Consider the following 24,261-nt stretch of genomic DNA (forward strand, 5'->3'; position numbering starts at 1 on the left):
AAACTTTAAGGATGTCCAGACTATAATCATAGCAGTGAAAACTGAAGCTTGGAGCGATAGTGTGACAGAGCAAGGCTAACTGCCCTCTACTTTCACCTTAGCTTTTCATTTCTGACAGCAAGACAAGCTCTTTGAATCTTCTTTATATTCTACTATGTCATGCTCTTCTTCCTCTCCCTCTATGTATTGTATCACCTTCCCTAGAACGGAAAGAAAATGAAATAAAATTAAGTAATAATTTTAATTTAATTTCTCTCTTTTCTTTGTGCAGGTGAACAAATTCCTTTGTACCTGTGCCCTTACTTTACAAATACATTTATTTCTGCAGCACTTTCCCTTGAAATTAGCTGTTTTTAAATACATTCCACCTGCTGAACTCTTCATCTATTTTGGTAACAATAACATGACATTATGTTTTCCTTTGAGGTCATTTCATGCAAAAAATAGCAGCAACATGCCAACTTTTTTTTTTAATCAAATTCTTTGGGAATAATGAACCATTCTACATTGTAAATATTATTCATACACTCTTTTGTCATATGAAATGTCTTTATCTCTCAGGGGAGCGATATGTTGTTACAGTGGCACTCTGGGGCAAATGGAGTGCTTCGTCTCCAGCTCCTGCTGAAACGGGGACAGCTTGCTTATAATTGCTGGAAAATGTCACCACAGTTGATTACCAGTGATTTGTACCACTGCAAAGGGAATCCAAATAAAAAAGTAGAGTTGATGAGTACATGTTTAATGAGACTCATGCATACTAATGCAGGCATCTCATTCCACTCTATTTCCTCACATGAACACATGCAAATTCATGGGACAAGTCAGTGAAAACATAAGGAGCCATGCTAATGAATGAAATACAGCGATATAAGTTGTCATTATCTCAGCTAAGTGGTCAATATCAAATAATGCTGGTTTGGTTCTTCCAACTGTCAAAAACTGTCCACAATAGAATTTGTATACCTCAAAAATTGCATTTTGGCAAAACAGACAAATTTGAGAGAGTCACGTACCATTAATCATTAATTTTCTAATCTTGCATCCTACACACGACATGGACATGCAGGTTTATTATGAGAGTACATACAAAAGAAGATTCACTTGCAAATAAAAACAGATGATAAGTGAAAGTTTCCCTCTTAAAAAAAAAGACCAATTTAATTCATGAACATCTGCTAAACAGTAATTCCTTACACTAAGATTTCTAATTCTGGGGAGAGATTACCAAGTAGAAGGCCATTTGACTCTTGCTCAGCAGTCATTAAGTTTCTTGGTAATAAAACAAGTAAATGATGAGTAGATTAGTGGTTTCAAAATTTTGGAAGAGAGGATGAAAATGGAGCTCAATTTATATGCCAGTGTTCACACTGAGTGTTTGCTGGCCATCCTGTGTCGGACCAGGACCCCTTCTGAGAGTATCATGAAATAGCTTTCTTTGTAACACACACACACACACACACACACACACACACACACACACACACACACACACACACACACACACACACACACACACACACACACACACACACACACACACACACACACACACACACACACACACACACACACACACACACACTCACTCACTCACTCACTCACTCACTCACTCACTCACTCACTCACTCACTCACATGTCACATTAGGACTGCATAGTGAGGGACATATACAATGTCACCTGCTAGAAGCATATTAATTATCCATGTAGCAAGCAGAGAGTTGTATGATCTTCCTCATACTGTGTAAAATACACAAGTAGCACACATGCACATTCAAAAACTCACACACACTCATATGGCCAGCATTGCCAAGCAGTATGGTAATCAATGTTATGGTGCCTGCACTGGTTTCAGACTCATAACAATGTTGGACAAACACTTGATGCTGTAATTTGCTGTTCAGAGCACAAGTTGGTCGTCCATTTCCTTGATAGTGGTCCCTCTAACCACAACATTGCCGACAACAAGCTGTTGACCTGTCATGCTTTATTTCACATGCACCTGTTTGGGTTCACCAACAAGTAAATCTGCCCAACTCTGAGGGTCCAACAGCATCTGCCGGGTTCCAGGAAGGGAATACAGATGCCGGCGGATAGGTTTTAGGAAGGCTTCTCACGTCTGCCTACTGAGGAGCAGCACAACAACTTGGCCACAGCCACGGCAGCTCCGACACTTCCATTCTTCAACTGGATTGATTCTCCCCAACCACTGGCAATCTGACTCATCAATATTCAGAATCACACCGCCCTAAAATAGCTCCTGCCTCAGGATTTTAACCCTTTGAGTGGGGGGCTGTGGTTAGGATCAATTATAAGGAAGACGGAGCCAAATCTACTGGCAGTACTGTCTAAAGAGGACAATCAGACTGATTACATTTTCTGCTTCTTTGGATTTAACTTTCTTTTCAATCATATTCCAGTCATATTAAAATCTATATGTCTGTTAAACTAAGTATAGAATTATTTAAATATTTCTAACGTTAAGTCCTGGGTTGCTCAGCAGCTTGCAGCAGTGGAAATCTACCGAATATGAAGTCCTGAGAGAGAAGGGTGATGTCTGGGTGACACTAATAGGCTGAAATTAGTAAAAACTCAAATTTGAACTCCCTAAATATCAGTTTGAATGTAAAAAAGTGCCAAATCATTAGACAGGGAACACATCACTAAAACCTAAACGGCAATGTGCGAGGTGAGTCTCACTACAAGGTGATTTGGTATATTTTCTAGTTCAATTAGAGGTGGCTAGGGTTTTAGATTCTTTAGAATGCTTTATCTTGAGTTTTATGAGGTTTTAGACAGTATTGCTATTTCTCATTTGGACATTTGTGGCTGCATAATAACATTATTCACTGCATGCAGAACAAAACATTCAGTAAAATAATGTTGATTATCTCATTACATCACGATGTTCTTGCAGTAATTGACCTGATGGCACAGAAGATCATACAGAAATGTGGCATCAAAACAACCACTGAACCACATCTGCTTCTCATGCCTACAGGAAATATGCCATACAGTGCTGCAACAAAGTTCATAGAAACAATGCAATTATTTCCTTATTTAAGTATTTCTTGGAGCCTGGTATTACATAAACCCAAATTCCCTGAATGAATAGATGGAGTCTGGCCAAGTTTCATTCAGTATTGTTCGCAAAGTGAGAAGAGCGCAATGCTGTGTCAGTAAAAGACCAATGCAGACTTCTCTCTCTTTTTTTTTTTTTTTTTTATCAAAAAAAGGTAATATTCTTGCTCTGGCTTCAATTCTGATATTTTCCAATGCTGCTACAACTCTTCACATTGCTTCATCTACAATTGCCACCATTGATGGAACTACATTAAAAAAAAAAAAATGCTTGTCTTCAACATCATAGCATTTAACCAGAAGGTGTGCTCAGCCACAGTCCACTGGCCATGGACCAATCAACAACCAGTGTGGGTGGCTAAGAAAACCTTCTTGTGAAGAGGGTTTACAGACTATAATCACAGCAAAGACTTAAGCTGCAAACAAAACTGTTTCGACCTGCCTTCCTTTAACCATGAAGAGGTGGAGACACAATAACTCATTTGCTTAAAATAGCCTCCTTCATCCTCCACATTGACTGAACTCTGGTGACATTTAGATCAAAACAATGAACAATGGTTCTCTCTACAGTACAAATACATTTAACACCAAAACCTTCTCATGAAGTCAGGTTCATCAAACACAATGAGGCTTGTCTATTTCTTAATTAGTGCGACCGCAGCCAACACCACCTCCTGCTACAGGCTTGATTTGACCATTAACACTTTAAGACAGTGGCCAAATTGTTTGGCATTGTCAGACTAGAGTAAGAATCAATGACAATCTTGCATGCATCGACTTAATTGATTGTATCTGTTCTAGAATAATCTGTGTCTAAGTTTTAACAATACAATTAGCCCTATTTCTTTAGTTTTCTGCAATAGCCTGAAGACTGCTGACATCCACAACTCTAGGTTGTACTCATTCTATGTGTGCAGTGTGTTTAGGCAGGTTTTTTTTTTTGCTGTTGTTCAGATTATTTACCAAGAATCTAGTAATCTTATCTGTGCATTAATACATTTACTGCAGAAACTTGGAGAAAAACCAAAACCAAAAACTGTTGCCTGCAGTAAATAACAAATGCAGTGTTAGTCAGACTTTGGGATTGAGGCTTACAGTACATGGTTCCTACCTCAGAGTGGAGACAACTGCCTCCACTGTTCTCACTCGGTACATCATACTAATATTGTACTGACATCTCCATACTGGATGACAATTACTCATACGGCAGCTCCACGAGCACTTTATAATATAGCTCAAGTAAAAATGTTGTAATTTTTTTTTTCTCTTTGAGGGATTTATATCAAAGTCAAATTGGGTAATGCTTCATCCACAAAGAGTATGTAAGCTTTTGAATAGGATCTGTTCAAATCTCCATAATCCTTGACACCAAAATTAAACTGCAGTGTTTGATCACTCAAGACACACTCCTCTCAAGCTTCTCCTCCTTCTTCAGTAAAACAGATAGGCACGCGCAAGAAAAAAAAAAAAAAAGACAAGCAAAAAAAAAGAAAAGAAAGAAAAGAAAAGAAAGAAAAGCCGGAACAAAACTCTGCCAGTTCTTTAATACGTATCATTTCACCTCAATGGCTAAGAGATTTGTTTTTGTCACTTGGCATCCTTCCGCTATGCACATCAGACTGATGCAAGTCACATCATGGTTGTTGGAAATAGTTGGGTTAATCAGCTATTCAAGGGGAAATTATGACTTCATCTATGTAATAGCTTTCAGCACGGCAGGTGAACGCACAGCTTCGTCTTTTATAACACTTCTAAAGCTTACTTTATTGAATCACAATCAGTCCTGTATTGTCACACATTTTCAAAAGAAATATTGTCTTTTATCTATAAAATGTAACTTTTCAAAATGCTACTTTGACAAATGAGAAGATGAAAAGAAAATCCTCAGAGCTATACTGTATGTATGTCATTTCCCAGGCAGGAAGGTACATTATTACTATTGAGAAATTAATTTTCCCCGTGGCCTAGTTTCCATAGATAGCTGCAATTTCCAGAGAGTTAAACAACCTACTCGTTTCTCAGGTAGTCACTTGATACCGGATTGGAGTTATTAATACATCATATACTTTCCTAAAATTAGAAAGACGGGTGGCACAACATTATCAGTTATCCTTCTCTTTGACGGCCGACTCAGTTTACGTGGTTAGAATGTACCATCACACGTGTTTTGGATCAGTGACGGCATGCTACTGTTTATGAATAAATGAAAAGGCTAAATAATTTTCATTATCTTGTAGCAGTGGTGGATGTAAAGGTCTGTGATACATTAAACATTAAGGGAACAGTCCAGGCTGCTCGCTTGTAAACTGTTCACTTGGTGATTAATGTAGGTTACCAACTAAGCCGACAAGTCGTCACTATGTCTCCAAGTTACGAGAACAAAAAGCTTTGGCGAAGCATGTGGATGAATATTACCGAGCCTCTTCCTGGCAGGACCAGGCCGTGACAAGAGGCAAAGGAGAGGACTGGAGGTACAGACTGTGTTTGTGTTAGTGCAGCCAGAGTGTGCCTCTGCCAGAGTTAATAGTCCAAAATGAGGTGTGAGGAAAAGTTATTTGCACAAAAATATTTAAATTCAAAACTCGACATTTTGACAAGACAGTCCTCTTCAGGGTAGTGTACCACTATCTTTCTATTAATTCGACAATTTTCATCGTAGTCAGGACCTCTTTAACACTGGTGTGCACTCCTCTCCTCTTCAATCAATCCAAAATGTGACAAATTAAACACGGAGCAGCTTGTTACTTAAAACCAGAGACCCTCAGCCTCCCCCATCTGCTTTTAACCTGATGGTGTGAGCTTCGCCTGTCATTACATGTAATTTATTACAAAAACATAGGTGGACAGAAACAAAGACACGGTGAATCTAAGAGTAGGAGATGTACGTGGATGTAAAATATACTGGAAACAAAGACTTCTATACCCTTCTCTGCCAGGTGACAGTAACTCTAGTTACTCAGAGCTACCAGTCCTTTAAGTCCAGTCAGTGCTCTGAGGTAATGCCCGGTGCAAAACAAGCACTAAAAAAAGAGAACCACAATATTCAGAATATTTATTCATGGAGCATTAATTTTGGTGGAACTAAATCTAGACACTAAAAACACTTGGCTGATTTTAACAATAGATTTTTTTTAATCAGTTTTTTTTTCTGTTATATATTAATACAACTATAGGCTGTTATTGGCATAAACAATAAACCCAAAACAGTATTTCAACAAATAGCTACAGTCCAAATGGTCTCTTGTGAGTGCGTAGTGATTGTCTGGGGCTGATCTTAGATTCCTGGCCGGAATTCTTGTCCCACTACGGCCCTGTATGTGAGCGTGTGTTTCCCTCATTGATTAGATTGGGCTATATTCCCTGAATTTAATCATCCCACACACTCAATTCACTTTTTTTTCTTTTGCAATTGAAAAGTGGTGACACAGATAATCAGATTTCCTCCACTAGCTCAGTGGCAAAAAGGTGGCTACAGGCATGCATAGAGGTCATTACATGCTCTGTGTGTGTGTGTGTGTGTGTGTGTGTGTGTGTGTGTGTGTGTGTGTGTGTGTGTGTGTGTGTGTGTGTGTGTGTGTGTGTGTGTGTGTGTGTGTGTGTGTGTGTGTGTGTGTGTGTGTGTGTTTTCGCAGACCATACATTTTAAAATAGAGAGTTTGTGAGTGACTTGCATTCTTTTTCTGTGCTTATCTTTGTGCCCCAGAGGCCACAGGATTTATCGGGCACACATTCGTCCATGCAGGTCACTGCCTGAACTCGGAGTCTCTCCCTGACAGTTGGGGTATGGCTTCCATACAAACCTCCTTGGTTTGCACTTAAGAAAAAAAAAAAAAATATTAACTCCGGTTCAGAGACCAAACTTCAGAGGTTGTTTCTGTGGTGACTGTCTCCCAGTGCGGCTGCTGTTTGGGAACCCCAGTCGTGCCGAGCCATGGGATACTGTATCTCCTGCTTTCAGAGAGACCTGGAAGTCTCTGACTCTGTGCCTCTGGCCTCACTTGCCCTTTGAACAGATGCCATTATATTCACAGTATTCTGGGTGAACTCAATGTGAAAATATATAAATATATAAAAGTGGCTCATGCAATATTACAGAAGATGTGCCATCCCAAGTCGTTGAGGGAATAGTTCCATATTTTGGAAAATATGCTTCTTTGCTGAGTGTTAGATGAGAACATTGATACTACTCCCACATCTGTGCAGTCGGCATGTAGCCAACGCAGCAGCTGGTTAGCTCTGCATAAATAGTGGAAACAGGAGGACACAGCTAGACTGGCTCTGTCCAAAGGTAAACAACTCTGCATACAATCACGTCTACAGCTCACTAATTTGTTGTATCTCGTTTGTACCTTGTTGACCGTTACATTTAAAAAAATAAAATAAAAAAAATTAATAATAATAATAATTCCCTGCTTAACATGAGGTTATTGTTAGACTATTTCTTGACCAGGAGAATAAATGAAGTTGATGTTTATGTACAGACTAAAGTGAGCTTTCGAGGCACGGCTGGATGGTTCTGTTATAGCCAGTATATTTACTGTGTGTGTAAGTGTGTGTGTGGATGGATGGATGGACGGACGGATGGATGGATGGATGGACGGACGGATGGATGGATGGATGGGTGGATGAATGGATGGATGGATGGATGCCAAACAACATGTATCAGCTTTTTCTGAACAACAGTAAATATTCAATAGTCAATTCAGACTTCTGCAGAATAAAAAGAGACCAAAAATAAAACGGCAACACAGCTGACAGTCAATATTGATTTTTTTTTGTTGCAGTCTATTTATGTTGCACACTGTTATTGTGGTCTTATTTCCCAGTCATCTGCAGCATCCTGTGGGATTTTGCTGAATACATTGCAAGCAGACATCTAAAATAGAGAAATAACCACTGTCTTAAGTCCACGGAGAATAATACTTCTGAAACCAGGGGGACAGAAAGAGAGATAGAAAGGGAGAAACTGAACAGTTGGAAGATGATGCTTCTTTGAGTGCAATCAGTGCAACTCTGACTCAGACCGGCTACAAATAGATTGAACTACATCAATCATAAAATGACAGAATGTTAAACTCCCTATTTGACAGTCAGTGGGTAGTGGGCTTAACCAAATAAAAGCCAATTTACAGAGTTCCAGTGCTATGTTCCACAAGGAGAATTACTGTGTGACCTCGGCACATATGCCGCAATTTGTGTTAATGCCAACTTCCTCTTCTCATTTTCTCTGTTGCTGGAGAATAAAAGACTATTTTTCGTGGTCCTGCCAAACTGATAGCCTGGTGAATAAAAACTCTGCCAGCATCTCGACACCTCAGACGCTTGAGAGACTTCAGCCTCCCCCTCAAGGTGATAAAGAACTTTCACACCTGCACAAGTGAGAGCATCTTGTAATAGCACAAAGCTGGACAACCTGGCTGTTAAGAGGGTGGTTGGCTCGACTGAGCGCACTACAAAATATCACCCTCCCAAACCTGCAGGGCATTTTCCCTAGGAGGAGCATGAAAAGGGCCAACGAGATCATCAAGGAGCCCGATACCCCAACAACAGACTCTTCTCTCTGTTGCCGTCAGGAGGACGAGACAGCAGCCTCAGGGGCAACACAGCGAGGATGAGAGGGAGCCTTTTCCCCTCAGGCTGTCCGTCTCCCAAATAATAACTATGCCTAGGACCCCACATGTACACATCACGCACAAGCCAAGTTACTGTCATTAATACTGCCGTCACTACTGCTGTAAATACTTCCGAGCCACTTTGCCATGCACCTTATTCTCTGTACATATTCTCATTATAAAGACATTTATAATTCTGCTTATTTGCTTAATTTTTGTAACTTATATACTTCATATTTACGTTGCCATTGACAGACATCAACGCATGTTGCAGTATCAACACAATGTTGTGCTGTAGTTAGTTGATCTATGTCTCCACTAAAGGAGGGGGTGTAGATAAAGGGAACCAGCTCCCAGTTTGTGTTCGAGGGGCAGAAACCCTCTCTAGCTTTAAGATTAGACTCAAAACTTTCCTTTTTGATAAAGCCCATAGTTAGGGCTGGCTCAGGTGGACCTGAACCAACCCTTAGTTATGCTGTTGTAGGCCGACGCTGCTGGGGGACCTCGTTACATGCTGAGCTTCTTTTCTTTCCTCCTGTTCTTTAACTGACTCATACCTCACCATCCTTTTCTCTCCCATAGCTTTTTCTTATTGTCTGTTGTCTCCATTCAGTTCCCTCGCTCGCGTAGCTTCTCTTCTTTCTTTTGCAGATGTCCCGTCATGGAGCTGCACGTCTCTGCCCTGCGCTTGTCGTCTCCACCAACAGTTCTTCTCTTCTATCTCTATGCTGTCCTTTTCTCTCTCTGCTCTCCTCTCACCCCAACCGGTCGAGGCAGATGGCCGCCCACCCCTGAGCCTGGTTCTGTCGGAGGTGTCTTCCTGTTAAGAAGGAGTTTTTCCTTCCCTCTTTTGGAGGTTTTTCTCCCTTAAAGAGGAGGGTTTTTTTCCCCCTCTTAGCTTATGTAGGAATTGTTGGGTTTCTCTGTATAATATTGTAAAATCTTGCTGTAGGGACTTTAATGTGTTAAGTGCCATGAAATAACCTCTGTTGTGATTTGGCGCTATATAAATAAAGTTGAATTGAATTATACACAGTGGCTGTTTAAGATGGTCAACTACACAGCCATCTCTCTTTACTCAACACTCTTGTGTCTCCTTTAGCAGATGTACCAAACTGAATTTCAGCAGCGGAGAAAAGCTGGCATGGGAAAGGGAACAATAAAAAAAAGTACTGAGCACACAACAACAAACTTTTCCAATCAATGCACTTTCTCATGGAGACAGGCTAAAATTAATTCTCGCCTGAAGTGCTATTGCAGGTGGGAGGCTCACTGGAGAGTAAGAGCTGTTGACAAATACTCTTTATCCTCAGGTCAATGACGACGGGGGAAAAAAAAAAAAAAGAAAACGGGATGAAAGAGAAGGAGCTAGGAGAGACCTGAGGAGCGAGCGATGAAACGAAAACAACGAGAAACACAGACAGAAAAGTCAGAAGGGAGGAGAAAGAGCCATCAAGAGGGAGGTAAGAGTGCTGAAGCTCACTCTGAGCATGATGACAGTATAGTGTCACCAGGACCTCCCTGACATTACTGAAGCCCTCACTTCCACTTAGCATAGACATTTCCCAGTTTCCAGCAGCAGTTGTCTCCCCCTAATTATTCCACCCGCCACCTGCGCGCTTCACTCTTCCTCATCTATCTCCTCTCAGGTCTCACCCTGCTGTCCTTTCCCACCCTCCTTCTCTCCACTGCCCTTTCAATACCTCCTTAGGACACAGGAAAAGTCACAACTCTCCACTCTCGTAGATTACTTTTGAATTTTAAAAAGGTCTAGTTTTTTCTTTCTTCTGCGTGCATAATAATTTGAACGAACTGATATTTTAGCTCTGCTAATATTTAGCAGACTTGCCACTTTAGTGTTGTTTGTTTTCGGTAAATTAGGAATGTTTAATTCTCGTAAAGTACCAGTCACGACGCTAACACTAGTTTTGGATGATTAATTGTGGAGAACATATACCTAATGTTTTTACATGTTCTTACTTTTTACATTTTCTTTTTTCTATATTACTGAACACAATTAAGCTTCTTTTTTTTTTACCAGCATTTGTAAGACCTGAATTTATGTGCCTGCACAATTACAAAGAGGTATTGAAACAGAAACACAAGGTCTTTACTTTTAGTGAGAATCATCACCCAGTCCCCAAGTGAAACCAAATGGTCTCATGATATTAGCCAAACTTTTAGCGCAACAGAAAGAATATAAAGGTTGTAAACTCCCAAAAGGAACATGCAAAATAGTGTCCCTACCACATTTCCCATAAACCCCTCCTGACTTGAAGAATTCGAGGAGGCCCAAGATGACACTGATGACATCATTAGGGTAATTTTTGCAGACTTTGGAAAGGTATCATGAGAGTCAATAAAGACTTTATAATATGATACTTTTCACAGACTCTATAATACTCTGAGATAAACAAGCTGATCTTAAGTGTAAAACTAAGTTCCCACTGTTTTCCCCTTTACGATGATGATGTTGCTTTTTCTGTGTATTCTTCATCAGTCTTCTTCCATCTTCTAAAGTTTTGGAATTTGAACAGATTGTGCTGCTGCAGGGTCTACCTCTGTGCCACACGGACATAAATAATGGATATTTGAAGAGTCATTACAGCGCTCAGAGATGCCAAGCAGGTTACTGAACGTACACAGCAGAAAGTCATTGCTCTCCTGTAAACCACAGACAGAAGAGATGCCTTTGCTGTCATTTTATTTGTTGATAAGAAAAAAACTCTTATTCTGCCTTTTTATTTAACAACAATAATATATCACCAAAGAAAAAGGTGAGATTTGGTTAAACTGTGTAACAAAGTTATTTGAATAAACTTTGTTATGGAGACAGAAATGAAGTGACAAAAATGTATTTATTTATACTATTATATTATTGTTCACACTCATGATGTCAGAAGACAATTTGCAGTGAAAAATTGTCACAATCAACACTGATGTGTATTTCTCACTGCATGTATAAACATTGTTTTAATATGGAGTCGTTGGATGGCCTCCCCCTTCTCTTTGTTTTTACCTCTAGTCAATGTTTAAATTGACCGTTGTTCCATCCTCTTAGTGTCTTAATGATCACATTTTTCACCTTCATTCTTCCTATTTCCATTTCCCCTCGCTCGTCTGCTCAAACTGTGCCTCTCTTGTCTGCTCTTCTGGTGAATATAATTCTCCAAGTTGTTGGTCCCAGGCTTTCATTGACTACTGTCGGTGAGACTCAATTAAAGCGAGACAGAAAAAAAAAAAAAAAAGATTAACAACGCACACTTTTACCCACAATGCCCAGGGGGCTCAATTTATCTTGAGGGATGCTCGGCTTAAAAAAAAAAACAACCTGTGATTGACACCTCTAACCTTCATTGGGGTGTAATCTTCATCTTTAGCACTCAGAGATCTAATTAATTAGGGGGAATCTCATTTCCTCACTAATGCAACTGGACAGAGGCATGATAGAAGAGGGGGGGGGGGGGCGCAGGAGGAGGAGGAGGAGAGGAAGGGCTGAGATGGAGGGGGAAAGGAGGGGAGCAGTATTTCATCAATGCCTGTGAACGGTGTCCACCTTGTTCATTTCAGGGAAGAACAAGAGAGCGTGAAGTGGCTGGGTTCACACCAACTACACTGTATTGATTACAGCTGCCAGAACTCTGGCTACTCGCCATCACATAAGGAGACACTGCAGTAACACTCTTTATAATGGGATCTCTTGGTAATGTACTCAAGTGTTTTACTTTCTTTCCGGGGTTAAAGCCATCATCTGTGTGTGAGGAAGTGTTATCTGATTCTAATTGGTTTTGTCTTCTTGCTGCCTTGCAAACAACATTTAGCTCCTTTACGAGTCATTCACAGTAAACTGAAGATGGGCAAATGGATTGAAATGTACAGCTGCGGATGCACGTGTGCGACACAGATGAGTCGAGTTCACAAGTCACAATAAAAATAAAAAAAAATCTTATTTAATGACGATAAAACCCCGAACTTGTTATTTCACAGTGGAAAATGTTAAAGCATATTAATGTGTTGGAACAGTCGTGAAAACTGATGTTATTGGAAGTGCTATTAGTGCGGAAAGATTCAACTTAGTGGAAAAAAAGGAAACTCAGGGTGGTGGATAGCAAGAATGAGCTTCAGGCGGCCATCTGCAAAACACCAGCTGATATAAATGAATGTATAAACACAAGCAAAGGTGCACAGCATGGGCTTACTGGACAATACTGACATTACCTACGAATGGAAATAAAGCAGGACAGACAACATATAGCACTGTATCCATATGTGTCAAAACATAGTATATCATATTAAATCCTTATCCACTTCAAACTCTGATTTGTTTTTTTGTTATTTCACTTGGATGTTTGAGCTTCACTGTGAAGAATGATCTATGTGCCAAACTTGTTTTAAAAAAATGATCTGCTGAGGAGGGAAGATTTCTCTGCGCTCACCTACAAGCCCTCTATGTATGCGCATGATCGATTATGTGACATCACAACTGGTTTGGAGCCAGTCATGGTTCAATATGCAACTTACACAAGCGTGATGTGAAGAAGCACACTGAGAATGGAGAGCAGAGAACGAAACCTATTGTGAACAGCAGTCAAACTTACAGCAGGTGGGTTGTTTGGCGTCTGTTGATTACATTTTTATAAAACAACTTTCACACAGTCCTGGTGATTATTTGCTTATAAAGTCTCATGTAATGTTGGAGAGAAGTACTTATATTTAAATACACATTTGCCAAAGTTATTCTATTAGGTTCATATTATTTTATTACTATTATTGAAAGCACAGTAATTCATTCACAGTAGATCTTTAACAAGCAAACCTCAAAGACAAAATGTCCTCATCTGGCAATATAAACATTTAACAAAAACCTTTTCAGGTAAACACACACTGTAATTTCCATTCATCTCTCATTTCATATTGCAATCATCTAAGTGTGATTTAGCAACAAGTCCTACTTGTTTTGCATAATTTATTTTGGACATTTAAGCCTTCTACATGCCCTCCATTCTTAATACAGTCACCCATCTGAATTAATTTTAGATATTGAAGGAAGTGAAGGTCATCAACACACGCACACACACACACACACACACACACACACACACACACGCATGCAGGGAAACCCACACATTCTCTATAGCGAGATTAAAAACAGGATGACAAATCAATCTCAAAAGATCAGCGTGTTAATCATCAACAAAACAATCAATTTAAGGAGTGAAGACCAGCTCCTGCCTTCCCTTTTCATAAGTTTAAAGTGAGATATAAGTTCATAACAGCCGCTTTAGACAGGCTGCAACAGGGCGCAGAACATTTTTTCATATGGACTATTTTAAAAGACCCATGAATATATTTCACGTCACTTGTCGTCTAGCGGCGGTTCATTTATAAACTGTAGGTCTTGATTCTCTCAGTTCTTGCTGATATACGTTTCTGTATCTTTAAATTACTTCTGCAAAACTCTGAAGCTTGTGGTTTACAGATATGGTTGAAAAAAAACTTTAACAAGCGGTGAATACAAAGTACTTTGGCTTCATCGTTGCCGCTATGAATAAAATCACAATTCTATTGCAGAAAAATAAATATTCTGCATCCTGCCACTCTGTCTCGGAACCTTCCTCTGCTCTCATTTCTCTCTTAAGCTGTACCTCTGAGCAGATATTGAACCAGAACTCTCTGATCATACAACCTTCCTGTCAGGGAACCTCCGAAGCTGATCGTCTTCACGCTGACACTAGGCTTGTGTTTCCATGCCTCTTTACTCCTTATCTTCTCCAAGGACCTATTCTTCTATCCACACTGGCCTGCGTCTCTCTCCACCCAACTCATTTACTCACACCTTTCCAATCTCCACATCATAATAGGGGAATGAAAGGGAGTTTATAAACTGAAGTGTACATCAAATCTGCTGTAATGAAATCTTATCAATGTGTTCCCTGTGCTGTATTATTTGCATATAAATGACATAAAATAATAACTCTCTGCGGCCTCTACCTGGAAGGAGTAAATATGTCTCTGTCCGCTTTGTGTCGTTACTGTGACATGAGGAAACGAGATGCTAATTGAAGAGAGGAAAGCATCTTTATGTGACGACTGGCATTCAATTATGTTTGGGGGATCAGATTAGGTGATGGCCCCAGAAATGTTTGAAAACAACATTTTGCAGAGCGGCAACTCTTGAAGGCAGCCAAGGATATAATTTGAATGGCTGTTTGAGGCCGGTTGCTGAATGGCGCTGCTCTGAATGGAATCAGTATGCTATGACCTGCGAGTAATTGGATGTCCACAGTGAAGTGTTGACAGAGAAAGGGGGGAGGTGAGGCTGACAGAAACAAAGAAGAGATAGACAGCGGCGGCAAGACAAAGAGAGAAAATAACACTAAATGAAAATAAGCAAGAAAACAAAGTGATGAAGAGGCACGGTGATGAGGAGGGGGGAAAAAAGAGCAATGGGGTATGAGGAGTGATCACGATAATAAAAACGGAGAAAATGAATGCAGTTTTTTACCAAATAGTGGAACCTGTCAGAGATTCAGTTGTCATTCATCACAGCGCACAGGCTTGTAGCCACTCTGGCCACCGAGCCAAATAAGCCATTAGATAGGATAAGCTTTCTTATCAGCCAAAATGCCGTCAGGAGGCGTGCTGCCAAGGTCGCACAAAACAAACACCGGGTCACTTTACTTACAGGCATCATTGCATACTATACTGTTGATCAGGGATAATGGTGTCCATCCATTTAGCCGTCACTCTGGATTTGAGCAGGTTTAGCATAACAGAGCGGTTCATGTAAAGTAAAGACATTTGACTGGAAACTAAGTCCTTAATATACACAACACACGACCAAACATCATTTTGCTGACAGATGATTATAACCCATCATGTCAACAGAGATTGTTTCACATGTACAGGCAGGACACTTTTCAGCTGACTCAGATTTAAGAATAATTCTTAATTTATCAGAAGTTTTTTTTCAGGTTCAATATTTTTCTCCCAGTGGTGTCTGGCATTACCTTCTTTGAGAGCCACACATGATGTTCAACTGTGTTTGGGTGTTCAGATGTGCTTTGGTTTTCACAAGCACTAATAACACATCTCCACAAATGAGGGGTACAAATACAAGCAAGACTTTAGAAGAAAAATACAGTTTACCTCCTTGAATGTAAACTTCACACATGCACTCAGGCACACACAGTCATCCGTTTCATCCTCATGTAATTCACCTTTGTAGAACATGGAGGGGGGACGGAGGGGTCGTTCGACTCCATCGATTGGCTATCCGGAGCGGTGACAGCTCCCAGATTGGCCAGAGAGCATTAGGGAGTCAGAAAGTCACATTGCCATTAGCAGTCTGTCCTCTCTGGTTACAGCCAACCTGCATGCGGACACTCCATAGACTAAAATAGATTACAGTGATTGGTGTGTGTGTGTGTGTGTGTGTGTGTGTGTGTGGCACCGGCAGATGTGCGTGTATGTGTGCATGTCGAAGGAAATGTGATTATTCTATCACTGTACTGTAAATTCAGATATGTTCTACAATAAATTCATGGCAGTAACATTAACAAGCTCTCTTCTTTTTCCTATTAGGTGCACGATGTTACCTCCGAGAACATTTCCTCCTCGTGTCTGCATCAGGGTAAACTTACCGCATCCTTCTCCGTGACTGTGTATGTACCTCTCTGTGTGGACTTCATCATGTCTCAGTGGACAGCATGAATGAGAATACGCCAATGAAAAGCACAGAGAACACGTTTTGTACTCATTTCAAGATTGTTATGTACGTACAGCAGCTTTACAGTAACTGAATCACCAGGGTAGACCTGATCTAAATCAGAAATGCCTTGTTATTTTGAAGACAAAGGGAGATTTCTGTGCGCCGCCCTCCCCCTCCTCTGCCTGCCATCCTTCATCTTCCCAGCTCTCCTCGCTTCTTTTCTGATCCACATCTCAGATCCTCCAGTTCACAAGCCTCTAAAAAGGATGTACTGCAGTGACAATGGGAGGTGGTGCATGAAAGCACAGTTGACTGAGGAAACTAGGGTTCGACTGATAAATCAACCAGCTGAGACCCTGGGATTATGTTGTTTTTTTTTTTTTATAAGATGCGGGATGATATGCTCAGTTTTAAGCTCTCTCTGTCTCACATCTCTGAATTTTTTTATTTTTTGGGGGTCTCTGAACAGCTGATTTATTAATTCTAGTAAAGCCAAGATCTTCTCGCTGACACATACTCGCAGATATGCGCGCTTAATCACACAAAGAAGGAAAACATAATTCAGCTACATCGCTCGGAGAGATAACCTCATACCTTGCACACTCACTCTGTCAAGCTGCCATACGCCTGCCTTTACATAGGCTAAACAGGGCAGAGCACGTGTATTAATAATGGCGGGGGCTTTAAACCCTGTATGTCCTCTTTCTCATTACCAGTCAAATTTATTCCCTGTAAAACCTAATCAGAAACAAAAAGTTAAACCCTTTTGCTTCCGATATTGACTCTTCTGGTTCAAATTAACATTCATTGGCACGTGCAATAAAGTTAATAAAAGGCGTGTGCCGTGTGAATAAGTGCTCCACACTGCACATCCTCAGCACATCAGTAATACATTTTCCGTTGTTTCAAGACAACAGGTTATGATGGACATTTTTTTTTAGAGTAGGTTCATTAAGAGAGACTCCCATTTATACTCAGTGGAAGATGTACGCGCTTCCTTCATCTCTTCAAACTCGTGAAAATGCCGGCAAAGCTGTCAAAAATTACAGCTCGCCATTGATCCAACAACGTCGCGTGTCAGAATAGTATTAAACGGCGAGGGGAGACGAGTCTAAAGCAAAGTGAGGAGAAAAAACAGAGAGTGGTGGAATAAATGTGCATATCAAGAGAGGATTTTACGCCTCAGAGAAAGCACTGGAGGGAAAATCAAACTGATTTCAATGTGACAAAATTCATTTTCCAATTTTCTCTGGATTGCTTTGTGCATCCCACGGGCAGGTGAGGTGTCTGTCCAAATATACACTCAGAGCTGCACCTGAATTATGTCGGAGGAATTTAGAGAACCGGGGCAAAGTTGGGCTATCTCGTGCTTTCCCCCCCTCTGTTTCCTCTTTGTCTCGATGTTTAAACTTCTCCCTATCTCTTTGTCACAGCACATACAGACATACTTCGGACATGCTGTCTTCAAACACTATATTCTGGATGGCAGATGGGTGTCGTGCTGGAGTCATATTCATGAGAATGTGCAGAAGTTGCTGAGTTTGAATCTCTCCAAACCTAGAAGAGAATAGTTTAATACTGATCCCTTCTGCATTTCCATCTGCCTTGTTTCAGGCTGTTTTTATTTCTTTCTTTACAGATATTCTGCGCTGCAGCTGGACTTTCGCTACAACCCTGAGGATGTTTTTGAAAAACCCAACACACTTATAAATCATGGCCATGTGGGGATGAGGGGATAGATACTTGTATATATAACATGAAAACAATCATACACAGTTCTTCAGGCATATACTGCCAACAATGCAATCATATTAACAGCACAGAGGGCCAGTATCATATACATGGATTAGTCATGTCTATTTAGTGATAGGAAAAAAAAAAAAAAAAACTAGTTTTCTTTGAAAATGTCTGAGATTTCACAGACTGTGACATTACTTCAGGTGTGAAATTGACTCATTGTGTGAAATATTAGAAATACTCAAATGCCATCTTATTTAGCACTTCATCCCAACAACCACATTATATTTCGACAAGTTTCACCAAACTTAAAAATGGCTCCAAATATATAACAACAAAAATATGTCAATCTTTGGGCATCAAAACTAATGAGCATATCTAGAGACCTCATAATAAATAAAACAACTGAAAATGACGTATCACGAAAAACGCTGTGTGGCTGCCACCTAGCTGTCCATCATTTAACCTTGTAGATGACATAATCAAGAATACTTCTGATGTGATTCTGCTTACATATAGAAAAGTGATTTGGGTCTCAGATCTTGGTGACTTTGAAGTACTTAACTAAGAAGTTCAAGAGTTTGTCACTTGTGGAAAGTAACGTGCAAGAAAAGATCTGTTTTTTTCAGAGATTTATTGAGGCCACAAACAGGCTGACAATTTGGCTCCGTGCCTTCTTCAAAGGCATTCAACTCGAACAGCAGCCAGTTAGTGGTGTAATAAATCTTGGCTGCCGACAATGGAGGAGTACCTCTATAGATTTTTTTTTTCTTCCTCTTACTTTTGAAATATCCTGGAAGTAATACGCTTCCAAGTCTCACTTCTCCCACCCCCTTCTCCTACATAGGAGAAACCACAAAGGCTATCTAATGAATAATTTGCTCTCTCAATCACCACACAAAAGCAGCTAACAGTGCTCACTGCATTGATTACATCTCATTTCATCGTACTTTTAATCAATTACGCCTCTATTAAACAGTTTACTGTAGCTCGCCGATTGGCTCATCAGAGCATTTAGCCGTTGTGGTTCCAGCAGTTCCGGATGGGAGGTTTTCAGCCCGGCTTGTTGGACACCACCAGAGTTGGCGGATGAGTGTGTATCACCTCAATTAAAGTATTCGCTAAGTGTCTGACAACAGCTAATATTCCTCTTCCACCAGCGAACCCAATCGATGTTCTGGCATTCGTCACCCTGCTGGAAAAGCAATCATCCTGTTGTCTCGCTCTGGTTAAACGGGGAAATGGAGAGACGCTCATCTGGCTTCTGCGCCTGCTTGCTGGAACGCTCTAGCGCTCCCTCATATAAAGCCACACACCAACTAAAAAACACACACACACACACACACACACACACACACACACACACACACACACACACACACACACACACACACACACACACACACACACACACACACACACACACACACACACACACACACAGACACTTCCTTCTCTCTGTTCCCTGGCAGCATTGGTGACATGATGGGAAAGAGAAGCTGTAGAAGCTTCATTTCAGAAACAAGTGTAAAGACTTGTGACAACATCCTGTCCAGAGAAAAACACACACTTTGTTCCTCTCGGGGAAAGGACCATCACTCATTGGAAAATGATTCACCACACACACACACACACAGACAGACACACGTTTGCCCACCTCTCTGTCGAGTAATGTGGGAGAGATGACGGTGACAATTTCGCCTCGTTCTGCGTCGATGTAGAACATGTTCGGTGAAGGTTTGTCCGGCGACTGCCTGATGATGTTGTAGCGCAACGCGGCGTTATCTGTGGCGGGGTCGTCTGCGTCGAACGCCGTCATCGTCATCACTGTGGTTCCTGGAGGCGACAGTGAAGGACACGGGTGAGTCACAATATGTACAATATGTGGAGAGGGCTCAAGATGCTGGTGTCATAAATAAAGATGTTTTTACAGGAATTAAACAAAATTTTAGGAGACAATAAGACGTGTTGTTTACTCTGGAGTCAATGAGCTTATTACGAAACAGATGAGATTCAATTTAGTTTTTAAACGGTGGCATTTTTCACTCAGTTCACAAAAATATGAAAGAGAAAATATCCTTAAATGAACCTCGAGTAAACTTATGCAAGAAGTTAACACATCAGACTCCTGTTAAACTGCAAAAATCTTTGAAAATCTGCCTGTCCAGCCATGCAATTATAGTGAGAATAGTCCACATGACACTTCTAATATATCGCATACAATATGTACTTTGGAGTGTCTGGAAGTTGTGAATATAAAGTAATCATGGCAGCAGGCGCATGAAAAAGCCAACTTTCAAACTACTGCCTCCCAGACAGCTGCTTAAAAAACTTAGCCTTTCCTATTAATGTGTTTTTTCACTCATGTCAGCTCTAACAGCAGGGTGCATTTTATTTGGTAATGGGAAGAAAAATGGAAATTCTGCCCATTGCAGCTGAGCTAAAATAGGAGGCAATCCTTGACACACCCTCAGCCCTCAATCTCTGTCTCTTGTCAGTGATGAGATACACCAATTCAGAGGGGCACATCATACTCAATCCACATATTCAGATATGCATGTACACACACACACACACACACACACACACACACACACACACACACACACACACACACACACACACACACACACACACACACACACACACACACACACACACACACACACACACACACACACACACACATATATAGACTATGTTCGGTCGTGTCTCTGCTGAATAGTGTTTTCCATTTCTCCATTGCAGGCAGAAGTGTCTGTTAACTGTTTCTCCATCCACTGCTCCACATTCTTGTTGTCAGCCAGGTGCATGCAGTCAAACATCTCTGATGGAAATATTACCGGCCCCGTATCTCTTTTTTTAAATTTGTTTTAAGTTGCACTCATTCTAAGGCTATGTTCAGACTGCCAGCTCAAATCAGATTTTTGTCATATCCAGATTGTATCCAGATGGATTTTGAAAGTCTGAACAGAAAAAAACACATAAAATGCAATTTTTGGCAATCTATATTCAGACTACATTTAGAGGTGGTTTGAAATGTGATTTCAATTAGGTTTCTACGAATGCGTCTCCGTCCAGACGCTCTGCTGGCTGAAATTGGATTCCTTGCGTCATTCGTAACGTGACATACAGTGACGTCATTTTCAGAGTGAGCTGAATTTATGTTACCGCTGGTAGAGCCCTATCAGAAAGTGTAGATTTTGTCACTGTGGAGGACAACGACAAAAACACTACATGGACAGAAGCCAAAATAAACTGTCTGCTGCCACTTCCGTGCCGGCAGCTTCCGTGTTGGAAAGCCACAACACCAGCGTAGCTGCGTGTACGTCGTTACCACAGCAACCCACGCAGATAGGTTGGTGATATCTGGACACACCAAATCCGATCGGTTCAGATGAAAATAACAGTCAGACAGTCTGTCCTAAAGATCTGATCTGATCAGATCATTTGTGTGTGTGTGTGTGAAGTTATTTATTTCAATGAATAGGATTGTAATTTTTAGTAGAGAACACTAATGGGTAGGCTTTGATTACAACATGCTATAAATTGCTATAATTCTAAATTGACACGACTAATCACTGTGGATGATGATATAATTTTGCTTCTGGTTTCAGTTTCGGAACAATATGGCAGCTGAGGATGAAAATCCTCCCTGGATTACCTTACGTGAAACAAGTTCTTCTTTTGTTGTTGTCTTTAATAAACTCCCTTGAAGTTCTGTGTTTTCTGGCAAGAAATCCCTTCTGATTCTGATTTGACCCACATATTTAACAAAACACTCCAAAGCACCAACTACCGGCATTGCATAGCATGGCTCATAAAACATCGATCTCCTCTCATGCCTCTCCTTAATATCTAACAGTACTTTGCCACAGTGCATTAACCAAACTACTCAAATAAGACACAAAGGGGCTAATGGAAAATATGCAAAGTCTACATTAAATAATGGCAACTTTGTAGCAAACGTCTTCAGTCCAGTTGGAGGTAATGAGGGGCAGAGAGGTGTGGGCTTAATCCCCTTGGCATTTGGACTTCAAGGTGAACCATTAATGGTTAAGTAAACCGGTAATCCCTCCTCTGCAGAATAATTACACAGTCCCATCTCCTTCATTACCTATACTCTGTTCCACTTCACACCTCGGAAGCCACTGCAAAGAGATGACTCAGTGAGCGTGCACACAAAGACACATCGTCGCACATGCGAATGCACAGTTTTGCACACAGACACACAAACCGGTAGCAAGTGAGTGATAAACATTATCTCTAAATTAGTTATCTTGACTTGACTGCTTTCATTCTGCTGGAAACCGGAAGTCTTTTTGAACACAACACAATCATATTACCTGTTTGATGTGATGAGGCACACTGACCGTCCCAGTACTCTACTGTTTCCATCAGATACCATAATTCACGAATGAGCATCATGTATCCAGCACGCATTCGTCAGTCCAGGATACAATACGACCATCAGCATCGATCAACTGCCGATAAGCATCTAGCATTGTGTAATGGGACAATGGGCCCGGGTATAACTCCAACACTGATGTCGGTTGTGTTTAATCATACAATGATATCATGCGGGTGGCCTCGGTGAAGAGTCATTGCCCTCTCTTATCAGCTCCATCCTCTGGTAGGAGCCAAGGTTCAATCAATCTTAACTGTATTGGATGGCTATATGGCGGGATGGATGTGAATGCACAAGACTGCCATTACCTCGCTATCACTTGGACCCATCTGCTGTAGTGCTGGATGACACCGGATGAAAAAAAAAAAAAAAAAAAAAAAAAATTAATACAATAAAGCAGGAAATGGCAGAAAGAGTTTGTGTGACGCATGTCTGTCAAGTGACTGTAAAATGAGATGCTTAGTCCAAAAAAAGAAAGAAAAAAAAAAAAAAAAGAAAAGGAAAGAAACACCAGGGCTATAAGATAAAACATCAACAATTCTCACATGAAGAGATTGACACAGAAAAAGAAACCACGCACAGATACACATATTGTGGATTGATTTCATCACACAGAATGGTGGGACACGGTGCCGCTGCCTACAGCTAACTCCTATATCTTTCTCAAACACCAAGGGAAATCAGTAGCGGCCGGCAGATCTGTGGGTGCCACCAGGGAACTGACAGTGTGAAAAGCCAAGATGAAGCGACAAAACATAGCCAAGACAGAAAAAAAATATATGGCAAATGTGACGCTTGTATGTCTTTGAGTCGACTGTGCGTTGCGAACATGAACACATTGTCGACGTGTTACACTGGATCTGCATGAATGCGAGCGAGGCCAAATTTCTTTTAATTTTTTTTCGACATGTACAATGGAGAGCCGGAAAACCAACAACTGGGTTTAACATTAATCCGAAGTAAATAACTGAAAAATATACATTCTACTGTCAGGTGTAAATATCAAGGGACGTTCACAGATTAATCTTCCAAGCCAATACCAATAGTATGCTACACTGAATTACAAGCACATATTGAGGAGCAGAATGTGCTGAGGAGATGGTAGCAGAGGTAAGTGTACACGGAAATGTTTGAGATTAAAATCACAAGTTGAGAGAGAGAAAAGGAAACATGTAGAAAGTCACGTGAGTAGTAGAAAGAACACATTGCAGTGGAAACTACCATCGCTGAATATGTGGTCCACTGATTTCAGGCACTTTTTAGTAGTTTTCAGATTGTATTTGTCCATATTTACTGTTTAATGAATACTTAAAGTAGGCTAATAGAGAAATATGTCATGGGCTCTCCATTGGCATCCTAGTAGGTTACTCAATGCGCCGACACAGTACTTTATGCCCCTGATAATATTTAGCAGTTGGTTCACCAAATAACTTTTGGTTTTTCAACAAAACAGCATGTATATATAGTGTGGCTGTTCAGCTGCTTTAGAAGTCCCAGTGTAATACTGTCAGATGCGGTGGTTTCAACATCTGGGTCACAACATTCTAGAGGGTCGCATGAGAAAATTTAAGGAGCAGCGAGATAATGAACAAAAAAGAAAGCAAGTAATACAAGGCACATCCTTGCAAATTAAACTATGACTTTTGTAAAATATGGGATAATTTTACCTCTTTCTGGTTTTACCTATTAAACGTTGTTTTTTTTCTCACAG

At 40.6% G+C, this 24,261-nt stretch overlaps 1 protein-coding gene across 1 annotated transcript in view; it reads right to left on the bottom strand.

Moving 5' to 3' along the window:
• The window catches only part of cdh13 (cadherin 13, H-cadherin (heart)), a 315,876-nt gene that overhangs the window by 89,476 nt on the left and 202,139 nt on the right, over nucleotides 1-24,261 (bottom strand). Inside the window, exon 8 of the mRNA XM_069705349.1 lies at nucleotides 19,800-19,978. Coding sequence (XP_069561450.1) covers nucleotides 19,800-19,978 — 179 coding nt within the window. The remainder of the gene's footprint in view (nucleotides 1-19,799; nucleotides 19,979-24,261) is intronic.

The sequence above is a fragment of the Brachyistius frenatus genome, unplaced genomic scaffold (genome assembly GCF_029030835.1).
Source record: "Brachyistius frenatus isolate BFR_SWC_R1_liver_20210118 unplaced genomic scaffold, ASM2903083v1 Contig_55, whole genome shotgun sequence".
In the NCBI taxonomy this organism is placed as follows: domain Eukaryota; kingdom Metazoa; phylum Chordata; class Actinopteri; family Embiotocidae; genus Brachyistius; species Brachyistius frenatus.